Here is a 16,966-nt window from a genome sequence, read left to right as displayed (position 1 = left end):
TATAAGGCACTTTTGAAAACTTCTTATGGCAAATACTACTTGCACAAGGGGTTTTGGTTCAAAATCAATGGGATTGGCACTTTTTGCTTTGTTTTGGACAATGATTTAATTGTTGATTTACATAAGGGACATTTTGATTTTCCAAAGACTGATGATGTTTTGCATGGATATTTTCATTGGCCAAAGAAGAAAAAAGATGTAGAATCTTATGTTCAGAATTGTGCTACTTACCACCATAATACATCTAAATCATTAATTGATATTTCCATGAATTTTCTGTTTGATTTTACCTTAAGCTCTAGGAGGAAAGATTTTATGCTTGTTGACAATTCAAACAAGATGCATAAATTTAATAAGTCTCATTTTGTTGAATTATTACCATCCAGAATGTTTAAATTCCCTGATGTGTCATTACACTTAATTGCCTTACTTGTTGATTGTGGGATGATGATTGGAGCGACTCGTGTCAAGCATCCCAAGAAAAAGTTTCATGACCGTGATAAAACAGAAAGTGAGCTTGCTACTTTGTCTTTCACTGAAGATTTGGATTCGAGGACGAATCCTTTTCAAGAATGGGAGAATAATAGGAACCAGTACACATGGAATCCAGTAAGGGTAAATAGTGGGCTCATCACAAGGCCCATAACTACGACCTTAAAACATCATTGGTGGAAGAAACAACAAAGACCAATAATAAGTCCATTCGATAGAGGAAAATATTATAGTGGCCAATTTCAAGTGATATCATGGATCGAAGACAATGCTTACAAGATTCGAGGTCGAATCATTTTCAAGAAGGGGAGGATGATGCGGCTCAACATATGAAGATCCATTAAGAGTACTAATTGGGCCAATCACAAGGCCCAAGTCCAAACAATTAAGACAACTCTTCATTGGTGATGTTCAAAGATGGTGGAAATCCAAGTCAAGCCCATTTGCAAAATATGAAGAAGAACTCAAGGCTTTTTTATAATTGTTTAAGTGCTCATTTTGGTGATTAAATTAGGCCCAAATCAGCCCTATTATTTTTGGTCATCATTAATTTAAATTGTTTGGAATTAAAGAGAAAACACTAGTTGTATTTAGAAAGGATTCCTTAAATCCTTTTCTAAATAAAACTCTATTTACTTGTTTTCTATATTAGGTTTAGGACTCTTTTTTCCATTGTATTTATAATTATAATGCTACCCCTATACCTATAAATAGGGCACATCCATATCAGTTTCAAGGAGGCTTGAATTCAATAAAATTCTTAAATTTTTTCTTTACACTTGTGTAAGAAACCTTATGGCTAATTGTGGACTCAATTAGTGGCTAGTCGTGGACTCGACTAGCAAATTGATTCATGGACTCGAATCAATCTTACTTTCTTCAACCTTAGATTTAGGTTCGTGGACTCGTTCTTGAATCGAAGGAAACTAGATCCGACTCTAGTTGATTGAAGATTGCAACATCAAGGTACTTGAAGCTACATGGGATTCTTCCAAGTCTTTGAGGATTCGAGACAAAGGGTTTCTCGTGAGGTTTAAGGTATTTTGATCCATCTCTATCTTTATTTTGAGAGCACTCTTGGGACAATACACCATCTTATTTGAATCTTGGATTAGTTTCATATCAAACACCAAACCCTAACTAATATATATATATATATATATATATATATATATATATATATATATAATATAAAATTTATTGAACCGCTGAAAAAAGGTAAAGAAGCTTGGATATGGAGTTAGAGATGGCGAGGGACGGTGGTGAAGGAGGAAGAAACGTCGATGAGGAGTCGGAGGAGATGGTGGCAGTGGAAGAGAGCGGGAAGAGGTGCCGACAGCGGAGGAGAGGCCGAAGGACAGCCAATTGAGAGACGGTCGGAGTAAGGGAAGAAACGAGAGGAGGTCGGCGCCGCCTCCATAAAACAAGCGGAGGCGGCGGCTGATCAATGAAGGATGAAGGAAAACCCTTCCAGAGAGAATGTGGAGGATGAGGGAAAGAAAATCTCAACCCAAAAGTGCTTTATAATTAATTAGTCTTGTGATTAAGCAAAAAAAAAAAAAAACACAAACCTTTCACATGTCATACTCTAAAGTCATTAGTTATTATGCTAATACAAAGAAATTAAAGCTATTCTAAAAAAATTAAAGCATAAGAGACTAAACATAATTTGTTGGTATTTATAGTCAATGAAACTTAAAAGTGATCAGAAATTGTCAAAATCTAGTTAAAAACTCTTGCTCGAATTGTTTTGGAGATCTGCAAAAACCTTCACCGATATTTTCAACCACCACATAAAGTGATCGAAAATAACGTCCACTTTAATAAAATGGTCGAACAATTTGTTGTAGGTTGAGAAGTTGATGTGCCTAATTTTTTGACCACCGGTGGTAGAAATTCCCACAGCTTTAAGGGAAATCCATTGCACCACAAAAGCTTGGTCATTAATTTGGCTCAATTTGCATGTGTGGTGTGGCAATTTTTTCTCTTCCTTTCTCTTTTTTCGTTCACCTTTCTGTATGAGCAAAGCCAAGTTTGCATGCATTACAACTTGTGTAAGCTAAACGTAGTTAGTCTGTGTAATCTGTCAGAGGCATACTAGAAACTTTTGATTACATCGTCATCGAAAAATTGCTTTTAAGGGCAATGTTTCTTTAACACGACACAGATTTTCTAGTTCCAATTTTGTTCTTCCTGGGAGCTACTTCGACATTGTTCTAATTTCACAACAAGCTGCTGTCGTCACATCCCTCTTCCAGAACTGTCGTCGCCAAGAGCTGTTGTGCCGTTGCCAACAAGCTGCCGGCGCACAAATGAACTAAACATAGTCCACAATTGCCAAGGTCAGAATTGCGATGATGATGATGATAATAATAATAATAATAATAATAATAATAACAACAACAACAATAACAACAACAACAACAACGTGACTTTGTTTATTAAAAAAATAAAGGTTACACATATGAATGCGAGTACATCGTTGTACAGATAGCCTAATGAATATAATTAGTATAAAGATTAATATACCCCTATACAATAATAATAAGGATTATTAATAAGAAAGTTATAGAGGGTATAATTGTCCTACTAATTTTTCATGGAAAATAAAATACTAAGCGAGGAATGGAAATTTTTTTTTCACATTCTTGAGAATAGAGGAAAACGTTTTTTTAAGATACAAGAATAAAGCTATTTATACGTATATTACATGCTTTTTTGTTTTTAATAAGAAATTTTTTAAAATATATACACAATACGCTTCTTTAAGACTTGAAATTAAAAAATAGTAAAAACGTCTAAAGTTGTTTATTTATAAAAATGTCGCCATTTTTTTTTACTATAGGCAAACTGCCTATTGTTATATTTTTTGGTCCATTCTGTAATAGTGATTTGGCAAAATAGTGGTCATGTAAGCCCATTTGCTTTAACCCGTACTCTGTCTGCCCTTTTGAATGTAAATTAGAAATAATATATAATAAAGTTTTCAACACATAAGTGGACGTGCCGGAGTGGTTATCGGGCATGACTAGAAATCATGTGGGCTTTGCCCGCGCAGGTTCGAATCCTGCCGTCCACGCTTGATTTCGTAGAGTTTTTAAACCTTTCTTCTTTCATTTCATTACCGTCTTAATAAGAAACAGATGCTTTCTTCCTTAATTTTATTTTATTTAATATGAAACAAATTAATCATTGCATTTTAAACCTTCTTCTTTAATTTCATTTCCCTTAATAAGAAACAGAAGCTTTCTTCTTTAATTTTATTTTATTTAATAAGAAACAAATTAATCATTTTGTTAATTTTAACGACCTCACCGAGTCACTGTAATTGGCCCTGCTGGTAAAATAGTTAGTTTATATGTCAATTTTGGCTTGTTTGACCATTGTTACTTGTTTGACTTGGTTAAAATATCAATATAAGTGTTTAGTTAATTAGCTTTTTGTAACTCCAAAATGCTAAAATTCAAAAAGCTGCTCAATGCAACTTTATCAATTAACTTTTTGAGAAAAGAAATTATACCAAACAACCATCAGCTAACAGCTAATTTACCAAATATTTTTCTACAATCAGCTAATGTTATCAACTAGTTATACCCTCAAATTAACTCAATTAGCTAACACTTAACAGCTATCAGCTCCTTTCAAAAAAAAAAAAAAACAAAAGATAAACAAAAAATAAAAAATAAAAAACAACTATAAGCTAACAACCATTTACCAAACACGGCCATAGTCATTGTCAATTTTCTAAACACATTCCAAAATAAAATGACAGTTGTAACCACAAAAAATAAAGTATATATATATATATATATATATATATATATATATATAAAAGTTAATAATAGTATATAAATTTTTTTATACGGAGTATACACTTTCACAAAGTTTAGAAAATTATATGAAAGTCAATAAAAGTTTATTACAAAAGTCGTAATTGAGTAACCCCAGTAAATCTTTATTAAATAATTAAATTAATTAAACAAATGAGATCTGCTAAAATAATTCAATTAATTGATGTGTAAACTCGGTCAACTCAATTAAGATGTGACTCAATATTATTAGCTCATTTATTATTGTCATATGTTTCATGTCTACTTAGAGATCTCAATGTGTTTGGTACCTTAATGAAAAATCGGATTAATAGCTATAGCAATAGCAGATTCACTATAGAAATTTTAAAAGTCCGAGGTATAAGAAGCTATAGTGATATCGTTGGACGATTTTGCGATTGTAAAAATGTTTTTTTTTTTTTTTTTTTAATAAGGTTCATATTGGCCATTGAACGTAACGTGAAAGTGTAATTAGGCTACGGAAAAAAGCACAATTAGGCCATTGAACACCATTAATGTATGCAATTTCACCTGATAACATCCTGATAGCATGTTATCATTCATTTCATCAGGTTACCTGCTTACGTGGATGGTGAGTTGACATTTTTAAATAATTTTTAATAATAAATTTTATAAAAAATAAAATAAAAAACAAAACAAAAAAAACATGGGGTGACATTTTTTTTTACTACTACTGACTCTATTACAATGTAGTATATATCCATACATATTTTCAACATATTGAAACACAAAAAGTCAATGTTAACCTGTAGCCACAGTCCACAGAGATGTAGCTACAAGCTTTGTAGTTACCATTCATTGAAAGTTAGGTCAAAAAGACAAAAAAGCAATAGAAATTGTAACATGGAGAACTAAAAAAGAAGAAGTTTTACTGGTACATGTGACATAGGCATTGCAATGCATATATTCTAAGGTTTTACCAAATGGGTTTACATCCCCACACATATATAATACAATGCAAGAAAAATTACAGCACATGATCTCTTATTCTTGAGAGGCATTGAATCTACCAGAAGCTGAGGAACACATCAGATCAGATCATCATGGCTTCCAAGCTTGAAAACCTAGCTAGCTACATCAGATCTGCCTGCAAAACCAACCATTCGAATTCAGGACAAACCGAAAGAGATCGAACTTGTTGAAAGAGGCCGGAAGATCTTACCACGTCGAGGGAATGAAAGATGGGATTTGATTCTGGCAATGGCTCAGCAACTAAAATGTAATAGTAGCCCATGACCCCTGTATGCATCTGGACATTGCTATAATTCGATATAATAGTTAGCTTCTCATTTGGAGCAATCTTGACCGAGCCAGGTTGAGGGTAACATGTCGACATTCCAACGAGGTAACCATCTTCATTTCCTGGTTCTGTTCCGTTTCCATATATTGGAAGTGAATTGCACAGAACCCGTCCATCCTATATAGCATTGCAGTAGATAATAAATCGTTAATTTCACCTAGCAAATTGTTCAACAAGAGTATTGCACACATTCTCAAAACATTACAAGTGTGCAGTTGGTGACTAGGGGATAGTTAGGCGTAGGCCAGTAGGTCAGTGAAGGGCTAAGTCCAGCACCCTGCCTTTATAAGGAAATAAAGTTGGGCCTTTGCTATTAGCTGTAGTAACTGTTTGATCCTACAAAGTGATATCAGAGCTTAGGTCACAAGTTCAGACCCCAGCCAATGTTACTGGCTGGTTGACAGAAAAGAATACCTCTCCAAAAAGAGTAGAGCCAATCCCTCCAATGTGTTGGTGAGTAACAGCATAGATGAGATCTCCTCCGTTTGGCAAACTAACGGTTAAGCTCTTGGAATGAACACATTCATGAGTAGGCGTAGCAGCAGAACATGCCTCAACTTGGTATTCAATCTGAATAAAAAAGATCAGAGAGGGCAAATTAAAGTGAACACTGCTGAAACATATATGCATAATAACAAACATAAAAAGAAGGCGGGTGAACCTGGCAAGCGTGTCTTCCCGGGACAGAATCGGACGATTTCAAAGTATCAGTGACATCAAATATATAAACCTTGACAGGCACAATGGAGGGGTTCCAATCAACATAAGTGACAGTGTACTTAAGGTAGAGCCCTCTCTTTTCGCCCCGAAATCCTTGTTTCACCCTGCATTTCGCCCCATCATAGCAGCATCTAAGGCCTCCGGGATAGTCACCTAGAGGTCTCCCGTCCTCGTCTTTTGTCACATTATACAAATCACACCTACACTCAGTGCAACCCCGCTTATTCTCTGCGGTGCCTCGTGTATCAATGGCATGTACATTAAGCATCCATGCTTCCTCTAACCCCGGGGGCGGATTCCCAACTTCGATTCCATAAGGATCAGGAACACTTGAGTTTGTTTTCCTCGTCTCTGATCCCAGCCCAAAATATTGTGGAAGTTCAGCACAAACCCCTGAGTTCCCTACTAGAAACATTTTATCTGCTGCTTCTACTACCTCATCTGTTATGTTAGAAATTACTGTTAGAGATTTTCATCATGAGATCAAATTTACTTACTATATTCTTATATTTACTTGTTATTTCCTATAAATACAGGATTTTTCATTGTACTTTATTGATAAGACTAATGATATAAAAATTTCCAATTTTATATTAGTTCAAGAAAAAGAGTATAGGTTCTCAAACTTTACCTGAAAAGTCAATTAGGCTTTTAAATTTTGTAAAGTTTCAACTAAATCTTCAAACTCATTAAAATCAATCAAATAGGTCCAATTTATCGATAACCAACAAGTTACTAGTAAATTTAAACTATTGATCATCTAGTTGCCATTGACCATAAAAAATTTGTTACCACCGATTAACTAGATTTTACCATCGTAAAAAAAAATAAAAATCAATCGGTGTGGTCGACCAGATTTTCCGAAGAAGTGACCAGGTCCGGAGAGGAAACCAGAACACTAGTCGCCTTCTACGGAGAGGCCACTAGCGTTTACCTTCTGCTGGAGAAGGCGACCACTCTCGCCAGTCGATTTGTGGTCGGAAATGGTCTCGCAGGGTTGTCGGAATCCTAGTGACCGACCTGCTATCACAGGTCACTAACCGTTTTTTGGGTTTCATTATATTGCACCAAAATAAAATGTGAATGTGTCTAATTACAACTTTAAAAAGTTTAAAAGCGTAATTAACTTTTAAAGTTTGGATGACGTATTTGACCATTTTAACAAAACTCTTGGGGTGGGGCTTACCTTTGCGTATCATGTATTTTCCAACAATCCAATGATGGAGATAAGTTTGATGGAGTGGGATAGAGTTTCCTTCCTCATCAACTACTTCTGCTTCAAACCCTTTCACAGCAATATGACCTTTTGGAAAGTCGATACCATAAAAAAATTTATTACAAACCGATCCTGGTTCCAGCTCAAACCTAGGAGATAGCAAAGTTTCCACTTTCATCCCATTCTTGACGTCCATTCTTAGACTACGCTGTGAAGTGGGAGCCGCCATTGTCAACGCCAACATTATTGCTACCCAAAGCAACGCCATCTTTTCTTCTTACAAACCAAATTAAAGTTACGATTTTTAGTTTCCAATTACAAGTATTCTAAGTTCTAACCATTGTGCATAAAGGAAAAGATGGAAAAGCTAGCTGAGTTACTTAGAAATGAGAAATGAGTGAAAATGAGAGAGCATACCTGATTTGGGAATTAATTCGGGCCAAGAAAACTGAAAACCAGCTAAAAGGTGTCTGAGAAATTGAGAGATGAAGAACTTCACTATAGCCTTCCAGAGTTCCAGGATGGGGAGGAGAAATTTATATATTTTCCGCTTTGAAACTGGCTCCTTTTTTGGATGAATATATATATAGGTAAAAGTGGAAAACCATGTAAAACCGAGCAACAGCTTTGGATTGTTTCTTGATAGGCATTTAATTTTCAGTTGAAAAGTAATACGGAGTGGTTATCAAAATATTATATTTTAGTTAAAAAAAAAATGATATAAACCATTTATGAGAAACGATTTATGGTTGATTTTTTGACCAATTTGTTGGATACTTAACTCAAGTTGTCTATTGTTGGAACATATGATTACTCATTTAAAATCATAATTGAAATGTCATCACTATATGGTAGTTAACTGTATATGATTTTATTATCTTTATAATTAAAAAAACTCATTAACTGCCTTGTGACGTGTGCCTCTTCATTTTTTGTTCATATGCAATTATCTCGCCTTATGAGTTATGATCGGTATGATTAAATTAATTAATCCAACCTGATCTTTCCTTATTTTTATATTTAGTTGGAATTGTCTTCCCTAACTAAAATCATTAAATTAATTTTGTCTTATCCTTCTTCATTTCATTGTCTATTTCATTGCATATAATTGAGTAGCTCAAATCAAGAAGATTGAGATTCAAACTCATGACCTAATTTATTATATTTGTATGTATATAACGAAGATAAGTCAAACTAGTGAGACATGAGAAATATTGTATGCAGCAAAGTTGGAAACGACGACAGTGACAGATTCTTGGGACAGCTCAACAATTTTTATTTTTTTTTGAAGAGAAGGACAGCTCAACATAGAAACCTTATACATAACTACATAAGGGTGCGTTTGAATCTGGTAGAAAGGATTTTTTTTATTTGGTAGTAAATATGAATTGGAATTAAAATAAATAAAAGATTAAATAATTAAATTGAAAATAAATAAATATATAAACATATATTATATGATACTGGTTCAAATGAAGATAGGACTTTTCGTGTGGATTGTATTATTAAGTATGTATATATATGCATCATACATTATTCAAAAATATATCAGAATGAACCAAACACACCCTGAGTGTTGCCTTAAATTGCATTATTTAAGGATATATATTTTTTCAATAATAATAGTAATGAATTTTGATGATACCATACGAAACTTTATTTTTAATTGACTCTTTTTGCTTCATTATATTAAGAAAGTAGTTATGAACCGAACTGTATTGTTACAGAGTCAGTAGTACTAAAAAACAACAAAAAAAAAAAAAAACAAAAAACAAAAAAAACAAAATCTTTGAAATATAATTAGGCCAGATCCTATTTATTTGCTACCATCGGAATGGGAGAGATTCGAATTTGAATAAGAAATGTAAGCTTTGAGATTCGCAGTAACAATTTAGAAAGCCAATGCATTGAATACATAATTACACCCTGAAAAAACGTTTATGTTTATTGTTTTTTCTGTGCCGTGAAAAACGTTTATATATTTTAATATAAGTCACTATCTAGAAATTGTAGCATAGAAAAATATACAAGTACTGTTTGATAACATTCTTCCTAAAAGTAGAATCCTCAACCCCAAGGGTCTTCCACATTTTGGTCTAACAGAGCATTTAAGATGATATAAATCATGATAACTCAGCTGAATCGCAGAGGCTAGATCTTTGCTTACTGCGGACAAGGAGCCCCCTCACTTTGAGAAGTTGCTCCCTACTATTTGATAACATAGTTAAATTATTAGTCAATTTAGTTTATTTGACCACTATTAACTACGGAGTATTTGATTTGGTTAAACAGTCAATATGAGTATTTGATTAATTAGCTTTTTGTAACAGCTTATTGCTCCAAAATGTTAAAATTCAAAAAGCTACTCAAATCAACTTTTTGATGAAGTTATTTTGCATGTAATCAACTATCAGCTAACAGCTAATTTACCAAACATCTTTCTACAATCAGCTAATGCTATCAACTAGTCAAACCCACTAACCCAACTAACTAACAGCTATCAGATAACAGTTATTTACGAAGGCCAGGCAAATTTTACTGTGGACCATGGTCCAAAACAATGTCATTTCTTTTAATGAAAAGAAACGGCACCCGTTCTGCGTAATTAGCTCTGCTTGTATAACATATTCAGTTTCATTTTATATACATTGTAATTTCATTTCAGCACAATTACAATTTCATTTTGTTTCAACTACAATTTCATTCGACATTATACATACAATAGTCTTATTAATGTAAGACATGTTATTTAATTTTATTTTATACATATTGTAGTCTTTATTACAACACCACTAAATTATAATTCTAATTCAACTACGGTTTCATTGAACAATATACACACAAATATGTGAAACTGTTTTCAGTTTCATTTTATATACACTGTGGTTTCATTACAACACAACTACAATATCATTTCGATATAAACACAGTTTCATTTAACAATATACACTCAATATGTGAGACATGTTATTCAGTTTCTTTTTATACATACTGTAGTTTCATTTTAGCAAAATTAAAGTATATTTTCTATTCCACTACATTTCTATTTGACAATATACACTCAATATGTGAGACATGTTATTCAGTTTCATTTTATACATACTGCAGTTTCATTTCAACACAACTAAAGTATCATATCAATTCAATTACAGTTTCATTTGATAATATAAACACAATATGCGAGACAGTTTCATTTTAGATATACTGTACTTTCATTTTGTTATGAATACACAAAAAATATGAATTTGTTATAAAGTAAAAGTAATAATTACTGTTTCTTTACTTAAAGAAACGGCGCCGTTTTCAGACCATAGTCCACAAAACTCTATAGACCATGGTCCACAGTATAACAACCCCATAATATTTTTCTTTTTATTATCAAATAGAATTAAGGTTGGAAGCCCACTAGCCCAACGCCATTTTGATGCCAATGCAATCATAATACCATAGATTATGATTCACTTTACAGTTTACACACATAAGGTTCATTTTAATACATTAAATGTCCAATTTTTATGTATTAAATGTTCATTTTTAATATTCATTTTTATGTATATTACCTAAAAATAAATTTTCAGTATATTAAAAATAAACATTTATTTTTGACTCATATAGCAATGTGGACCATGGTCTAAAATATAATTTGCCCATCTGATGCCATCATTATATCCTAGACTTAAATAACTAAAAATTAATTAGTCTACTTTCCTATCAATTAAATTCTCAAGAAAATGTTTCTGATGTGGTAAATACTTTCAGGTATACGGATCTGAGTAGTGTGGAAGCTCGGATAATTAAGACTGAGGGTCGGAGGGTCCCGAGCTACTAAGTAGAGACTCTAGAGAGAAAATGCTATAATGTGGTATTTATAGGGGAGGGAGAAGATACATGCCGGGTGTCTGGCCGCACGCCACGTGTTCCACATGCATTGAGAAGATCGGTGGCTTTACAAATTAATACACGTAGATCGTGATCCTTGACTTGCTTATCCTCTAGAATAGGAAGTGCTCCTAATCGGAATACCCGGTCCGAGTTTCAAGGTCAGGACCGAGCAGATATTCAATGGCGAGCTCATATCTCTCCATAGGTCGGGTCGGGCCTCTTATCAGGTCGAATCATGTTGGGAAACGACCCTCTCCCTGCATTAATACGGACCCGATCAGGTGCTCAGTACGTATGGGTTTGTAGACCCAGGACATATTCCCTATCAGTTTCCACTTTCCAAAGAATATATTTGAAGGGAGTAACTTTTCTGAAAAATTAATTAGATTGTTTGGTGTTACCTCAAAACATAACAATTAAATTACCTGTAAAATTAATAAAATTAATTAACACGTTTGGTGTGAAGAGATTAACTGTGTGTTTATTGATTGTAAAGCACACCCTATATATAGTACATGGAGGAGTGAAGATATCAGGAAGTTACAACCAAATACAACTAGTGTATATGAGCACAAATAGAATAAATAACAACTAAAGATATACTAGCCACATATTGGCTTAACACGCCCCCGCAAGATGGAGGATCCGTCGGAGACTCCAATCTTGGACCGAAGGTGAAGAAAGAGGTGACGACCCAGTGACTTAGTAAGAAGATCGGCTAGTTAAGGTGAAGACGAAACGTGCCGCACAACTAGCGTACCATTTGCAACCAAATCCCAGACAAAATAGTATTCCAAGGTGAGATGCTTCATGCGGGAATGAAACACGGGATTCTTGCAAACGTACGTGGCGCTCAAGTTGTCACAAAACAGGACCGGAGGCTCAACCAGCCCCAATTTCAACTCTTGCAACAGATTTTTGACCCAGAGGACCTCAGCTGCTGCATTCGACAGGGCCCGATACTCCGCCTCCGTGGACGATCGCGAGACAGACTTCTGACGCGTAGACTTCCAAGAGATTAGATTATCGCCTAGGTACACCAGATATGCAGTAGTGGAACGACCCTCAATGGACGGTCCACCCCAATCTGAATCAGTGTATACCCGCAACGAAAGGGGCTGACCTGCACGTAGCAACAAACCATGACATGCGGTTCCTTTTAGATACCGCAGGAGGCGTTTGGCGGCTTGCCAGTGTAACTCCGAGGGTGCATGCATGAACTGCGAAAGCCTGTTGACAGCAAACGCCACATCCGGACGTGTAATCACCAAGTACTGCATAAGACCAAGCAAGCGACGAAACTGAGTGGCATCAGTCGCAACATCGGACGGTCGCAGCGGTACCAACTTCTCTGAAGTAGCCAGCGGTGTTGAAACATCCTTTGCACCATCCATCTTGAACTGCGTCAGTATGCCAGTAATATACTGACTTTGAGACAGAAAAATTCCACCACCAGTAGGAATGACCTCCACACCCAGGAAATGATGTAAAGTACCAAGATCTTTAAGGGCAAATTGTGCTGACAGGGACCCCACAAAACGATCAAGCCATGTAGAGTTATTACCTGTCAACAAAATGTCATCGACATATACTAAAAAGTAGACAATTACACCTGTGATACCATGTGAAGAGATTAACTATGTGTTTATTGATTGTACAGCACACCCTATATATTTTTACAAAGTTTACAAAATTATATGAAAGTCAATAAAAGTTTATTACAAAAGTCATAATTGAATAACCCCAATAAATCTTTATCAAATAATTAAATTAATTAAACAAATAAGATATGTCAAATTAATTCAATTAATTAATGTGTAAACTATTAGCTCATTTATTATTGTCATATTTTTCATGTCTACTAGAGACCTCAATTTGTTTGTACCTTAATGAAAAAATTGGATTAATAGCTATAGCAATAACAGATTGACTATAGAAATTTTAAAAATTTGAGGTATAAGAAGCTATAGTGATATCGTTGGACAATTTTGCAATTGTAAAAGTGTCTTTTTTTTTTTTTTTATTACTACTGACTATATTACAATGTAGTATATATTCATACATACTTTTAATCTATTGAAACATAATGAGTCAATGTTAAATTGGGAGCTCCCATTTGGGAGAAACACAGAGATGCACTACAAGCCTACAAGCTTTGTAGTTACCATTCATTGAAAGTTAGGTCAAAAAGACAAAAAAAAAAAAAAAAAAAAAAAAAGCAATAGAAATTGTAACATGGAGAACTAAAAAAAAAAAAAAAAAAAAAAAGTTTTTATGGTACATGTGACATAGGCATTGCAATGCATATATTCTAAGGTTTTACCAAATGGGTTTACATGCCCACACATATAATTATATATACAATGCAAGAAAAATTACAGCACATGATCTCTTATTCTTGAGAGGCATTGAAAACCTAGCTACATCAGATCTGCCTGCAAAACCAACCATTCGAATTCAGGACAAACCGAAAGAGATCGAACTTGTGCACAAATAACTTAGATGATCGATGACAGAAGACTAAACTTGCCGAAAATCCATTGTAGGAAATTAGTGGGTGTATGTGTAGCATTGTTTAAAGAGGCCGGAAGATCTTACCACGTCGAGGGAATGAAAGATGGGGTTTGATTCTGGCGATGGCTCAGCAACTAAAATGTAATAGTAGCCCATGACCCCTGTGTGCATCTGGACATTGCTATAATTCGATATAATAGTTAGCTTCTCATTTGGAGCAATCTTGACCGAGCCAGGTTGAGGGTAACATGTCGACATTCCAACGAGGTAACCATCTTCATTTCCTGGTTCTGTTCCGTTTCCATATATTGGAAGTGAATTGCACAAAACCCGTCCATCCTATATAGCATTGCAGTAGATAATAAATCGTTAGGAACAAAACGAGACATGATCTTTCACCTACCAAATTGTTCAACAAGAGTATTGTATCTCCTCCCTATGTTCATTTTACTATATACTGTCAGGTTGCAAACATTACAAGTATGCAATTGGTGACTAGGGGATTGTTAGGCGTAGGCCAGTGAAGGGCTAAGTGGGTCTTTGCTATTAGCTGTAGTAACTGTTTGATCCTACAAAGTGATATCAGAGCTTAGGTCACAAGTTCAGACCCCAGCCAATGTTACTGGCTGGTTGACAGAAAAGAATACCTCTCCAAAAAGAGTAGAGCCAATCCCTCCAATGTGTTGGTGAGTAACAGCATAGATGAGATCTCCTCCGTTTGGCAAACTAACGGTTAAGCTCTTGGAATGAACACATTCATGAGTAGGCGTAGCAGCAGAACATGCCTCAACTTGGTATTCAATCTGAATAAAAAAGATCAGAGAGGGCAAATTAAAGTGAACACTGCTGAAACATATATGCATAATAACAAACATAAAAAGAAGGCGGGTGAACCTGGCAAGCGTGTCTTCCCGGGACAGAATCGGACGATTTCAAAGTATCAGTGACATCAAATATATAAACCTTGACAGGCACAATGGAGGGGTTCCAATCAACATAAGTGACAGTGTACTTAAGGTAGAGCCCTCTCTTTTCGCCCCGAAATCCTTGTTTCACCCTGCATTTCGCCCCATCATAGCAGCATCTAAGGCCTCCGGGATAGTCACCTAGAGGTCTCCCGTCCTCGTCTTTTGTCACATTATACAAATCACACCTACACTCAGTGCAACCCCGCTTATTCTCTGCGGTGCCTCGTGTATCAATGGCATGTACATTAAGCATCCATGCTTCCTCTAACCCCGGGGGCGGATTCCCAACTTCGATTCCATAAGGATCAGGAACACTTGAGTTTGTTTTCCTCGTCTCTGATCCCAGCCCAAAATATTGTGGAAGTTCAGCACAAACCCCTGAGTTCCCTACTAGAAACATTTTATCTGCTGCTTCTACTACCTCATCTGTTATGTTAGAAATTACTGTTAGAGATTTTCATCATGAGATCAAATTTACTTACTATATTCTTATATTTACTTGTTATTTCCTATAAATACAGGATTTTTCATTGTACTTTATTGATAAGACTAATGATATAAAAATTTCCAATTTTATATTAGTTCAAGAAAAAGAGTATAGGTTCTCAAACTTTACCTGAAAAGTCAATTAGGCTTTTAAATTTTGTAAAGTTTCAACTAAATCTTCAAACTCATTAAAATCAATCAAATAGGTCCAATTTATCGATAACCAACAAGTTACTAGTAAATTTAAACTATTGATCATCTAGTTGCCATTGACCATAAAAAATTTGTTACCACCGATTAACTAGATTTTACCATCGTAAAAAAAAATAAAAATCAATCGGTGTGGTCGACCAGATTTTCCGAAGAAGTGACCAGGTCCGGAGAGGAAACCAGAACACTAGTCGCCTTCTACGGAGAGGCCACTAGCGTTTACCTTCTGCTGGAGAAGGCGACCACTCTCGCCAGTCGATTTGTGGTCGGAAATGGTCTCGCAGGGTTGTCGGAATCCTAGTGACCGACCTGCTATCACAGGTCACTAACCGTTTTTTGGGTTTCATTATATTGCACCAAAATAAAATGTGAATGTGTCTAATTACAACTTTAAAAAGTTTAAAAGCGTAATTAACTTTTAAAGTTTGGATGACGTATTTGACCATTTTAACAAAACTCTTGGGGTGGGGCTTACCTTTGCGTATCATGTATTTTCCAACAATCCAATGATGGAGATAAGTTTGATGGAGTGGGATAGAGTTTCCTTCCTCATCAACTACTTCTGCTTCAAACCCTTTCACAGCAATATGACCTTTTGGAAAGTCGATACCATAAAAAAATTTATTACAAACCGATCCTGGTTCCAGCTCAAACCTAGGAGATAGCAAAGTTTCCACTTTCATCCCATTCTTGACGTCCATTCTTAGACTACGCTGTGAAGTGGGAGCCGCCATTGTCAACGCCAACATTATTGCTACCCAAAGCAACGCCATCTTTTCTTCTTACAAACCAAATTAAAGTTACGATTTTTAGTTTCCAATTACAAGTATTCTAAGTTCTAACCATTGTGCATAAAGGAAAAGATGGAAAAGCTAGCTGAGTTACTTAGAAATGAGAAATGAGTGAAAATGAGAGAGCATACCTGATTTGGGAATTAATTCGGGCCAAGAAAACTGAAAACCAGCTAAAAGGTGTCTGAGAAATTGAGAGATGAAGAACTTCACTATAGCCTTCCAGAGTTCCAGGATGGGGAGGAGAAATTTATATATTTTCCGCTTTGAAACTGGCTCCTTTTTTGGATGAATATATATATAGGTAAAAGTGGAAAACCATGTAAAACCGAGCAACAGCTTTGGATTGTTTCTTGATAGGCATTTAATTTTCAGTTGAAAAGTAATACGGAGTGGTTATCAAAATATTATATTTTAGTTAAAAAAAAAATGATATAAACCATTTATGAGAAACGATTTATGGTTGATTTTTTGACCAATTTGTTGGATACTTAACTCAAGTTGTCTATTGTTGGAACATATGATTACTCATTTAA

At 35.0% G+C, this 16,966-nt stretch overlaps 1 protein-coding gene and 1 non-coding gene across 2 annotated transcripts; one reads left to right on the top strand and one right to left on the bottom strand.

Annotated features, from left to right (window-relative positions):
* The first annotated feature begins 3,489 nt into the window (after positions 1 to 3,489).
* TRNAS-AGA lies at positions 3,490 to 3,571 on the top strand. The gene has a single exon. It is a non-coding gene; the product is annotated as a tRNA-Ser (tRNA).
* A 1,543-nt stretch (positions 3,572 to 5,114) lies between these two features.
* Positions 5,115 to 16,679, bottom strand: LOC109163137. The gene is made up of 6 exons (XM_019311876.1): positions 16,562 to 16,679; positions 16,115 to 16,420; positions 14,870 to 15,369; positions 14,623 to 14,778; positions 14,060 to 14,314; positions 5,115 to 5,430 (listed from the first exon to the last, which is right to left on the bottom strand). The coding sequence occupies exons 2-6, from the start codon at positions 16,410 to 16,412 to the stop codon at positions 5,416 to 5,418; spliced, it is 1,224 nt and encodes a 407-aa protein (XP_019167421.1). The 5' UTR covers positions 16,413 to 16,420; positions 16,562 to 16,679; the 3' UTR covers positions 5,115 to 5,415.
* Between the last annotated feature and the right edge of the window lie 287 nt (positions 16,680 to 16,966).

The sequence above is a fragment of the Ipomoea nil genome, unplaced genomic scaffold, assembly GCF_001879475.1.
Source record: "Ipomoea nil cultivar Tokyo-kokei standard unplaced genomic scaffold, Asagao_1.1 scaffold2975, whole genome shotgun sequence".
Classification (NCBI taxonomy): domain Eukaryota; kingdom Viridiplantae; phylum Streptophyta; class Magnoliopsida; order Solanales; family Convolvulaceae; genus Ipomoea; species Ipomoea nil.
Note: the sequence above shows the minus strand (reverse complement) of the source record. Positions and strands in the feature narration are given on the sequence as shown.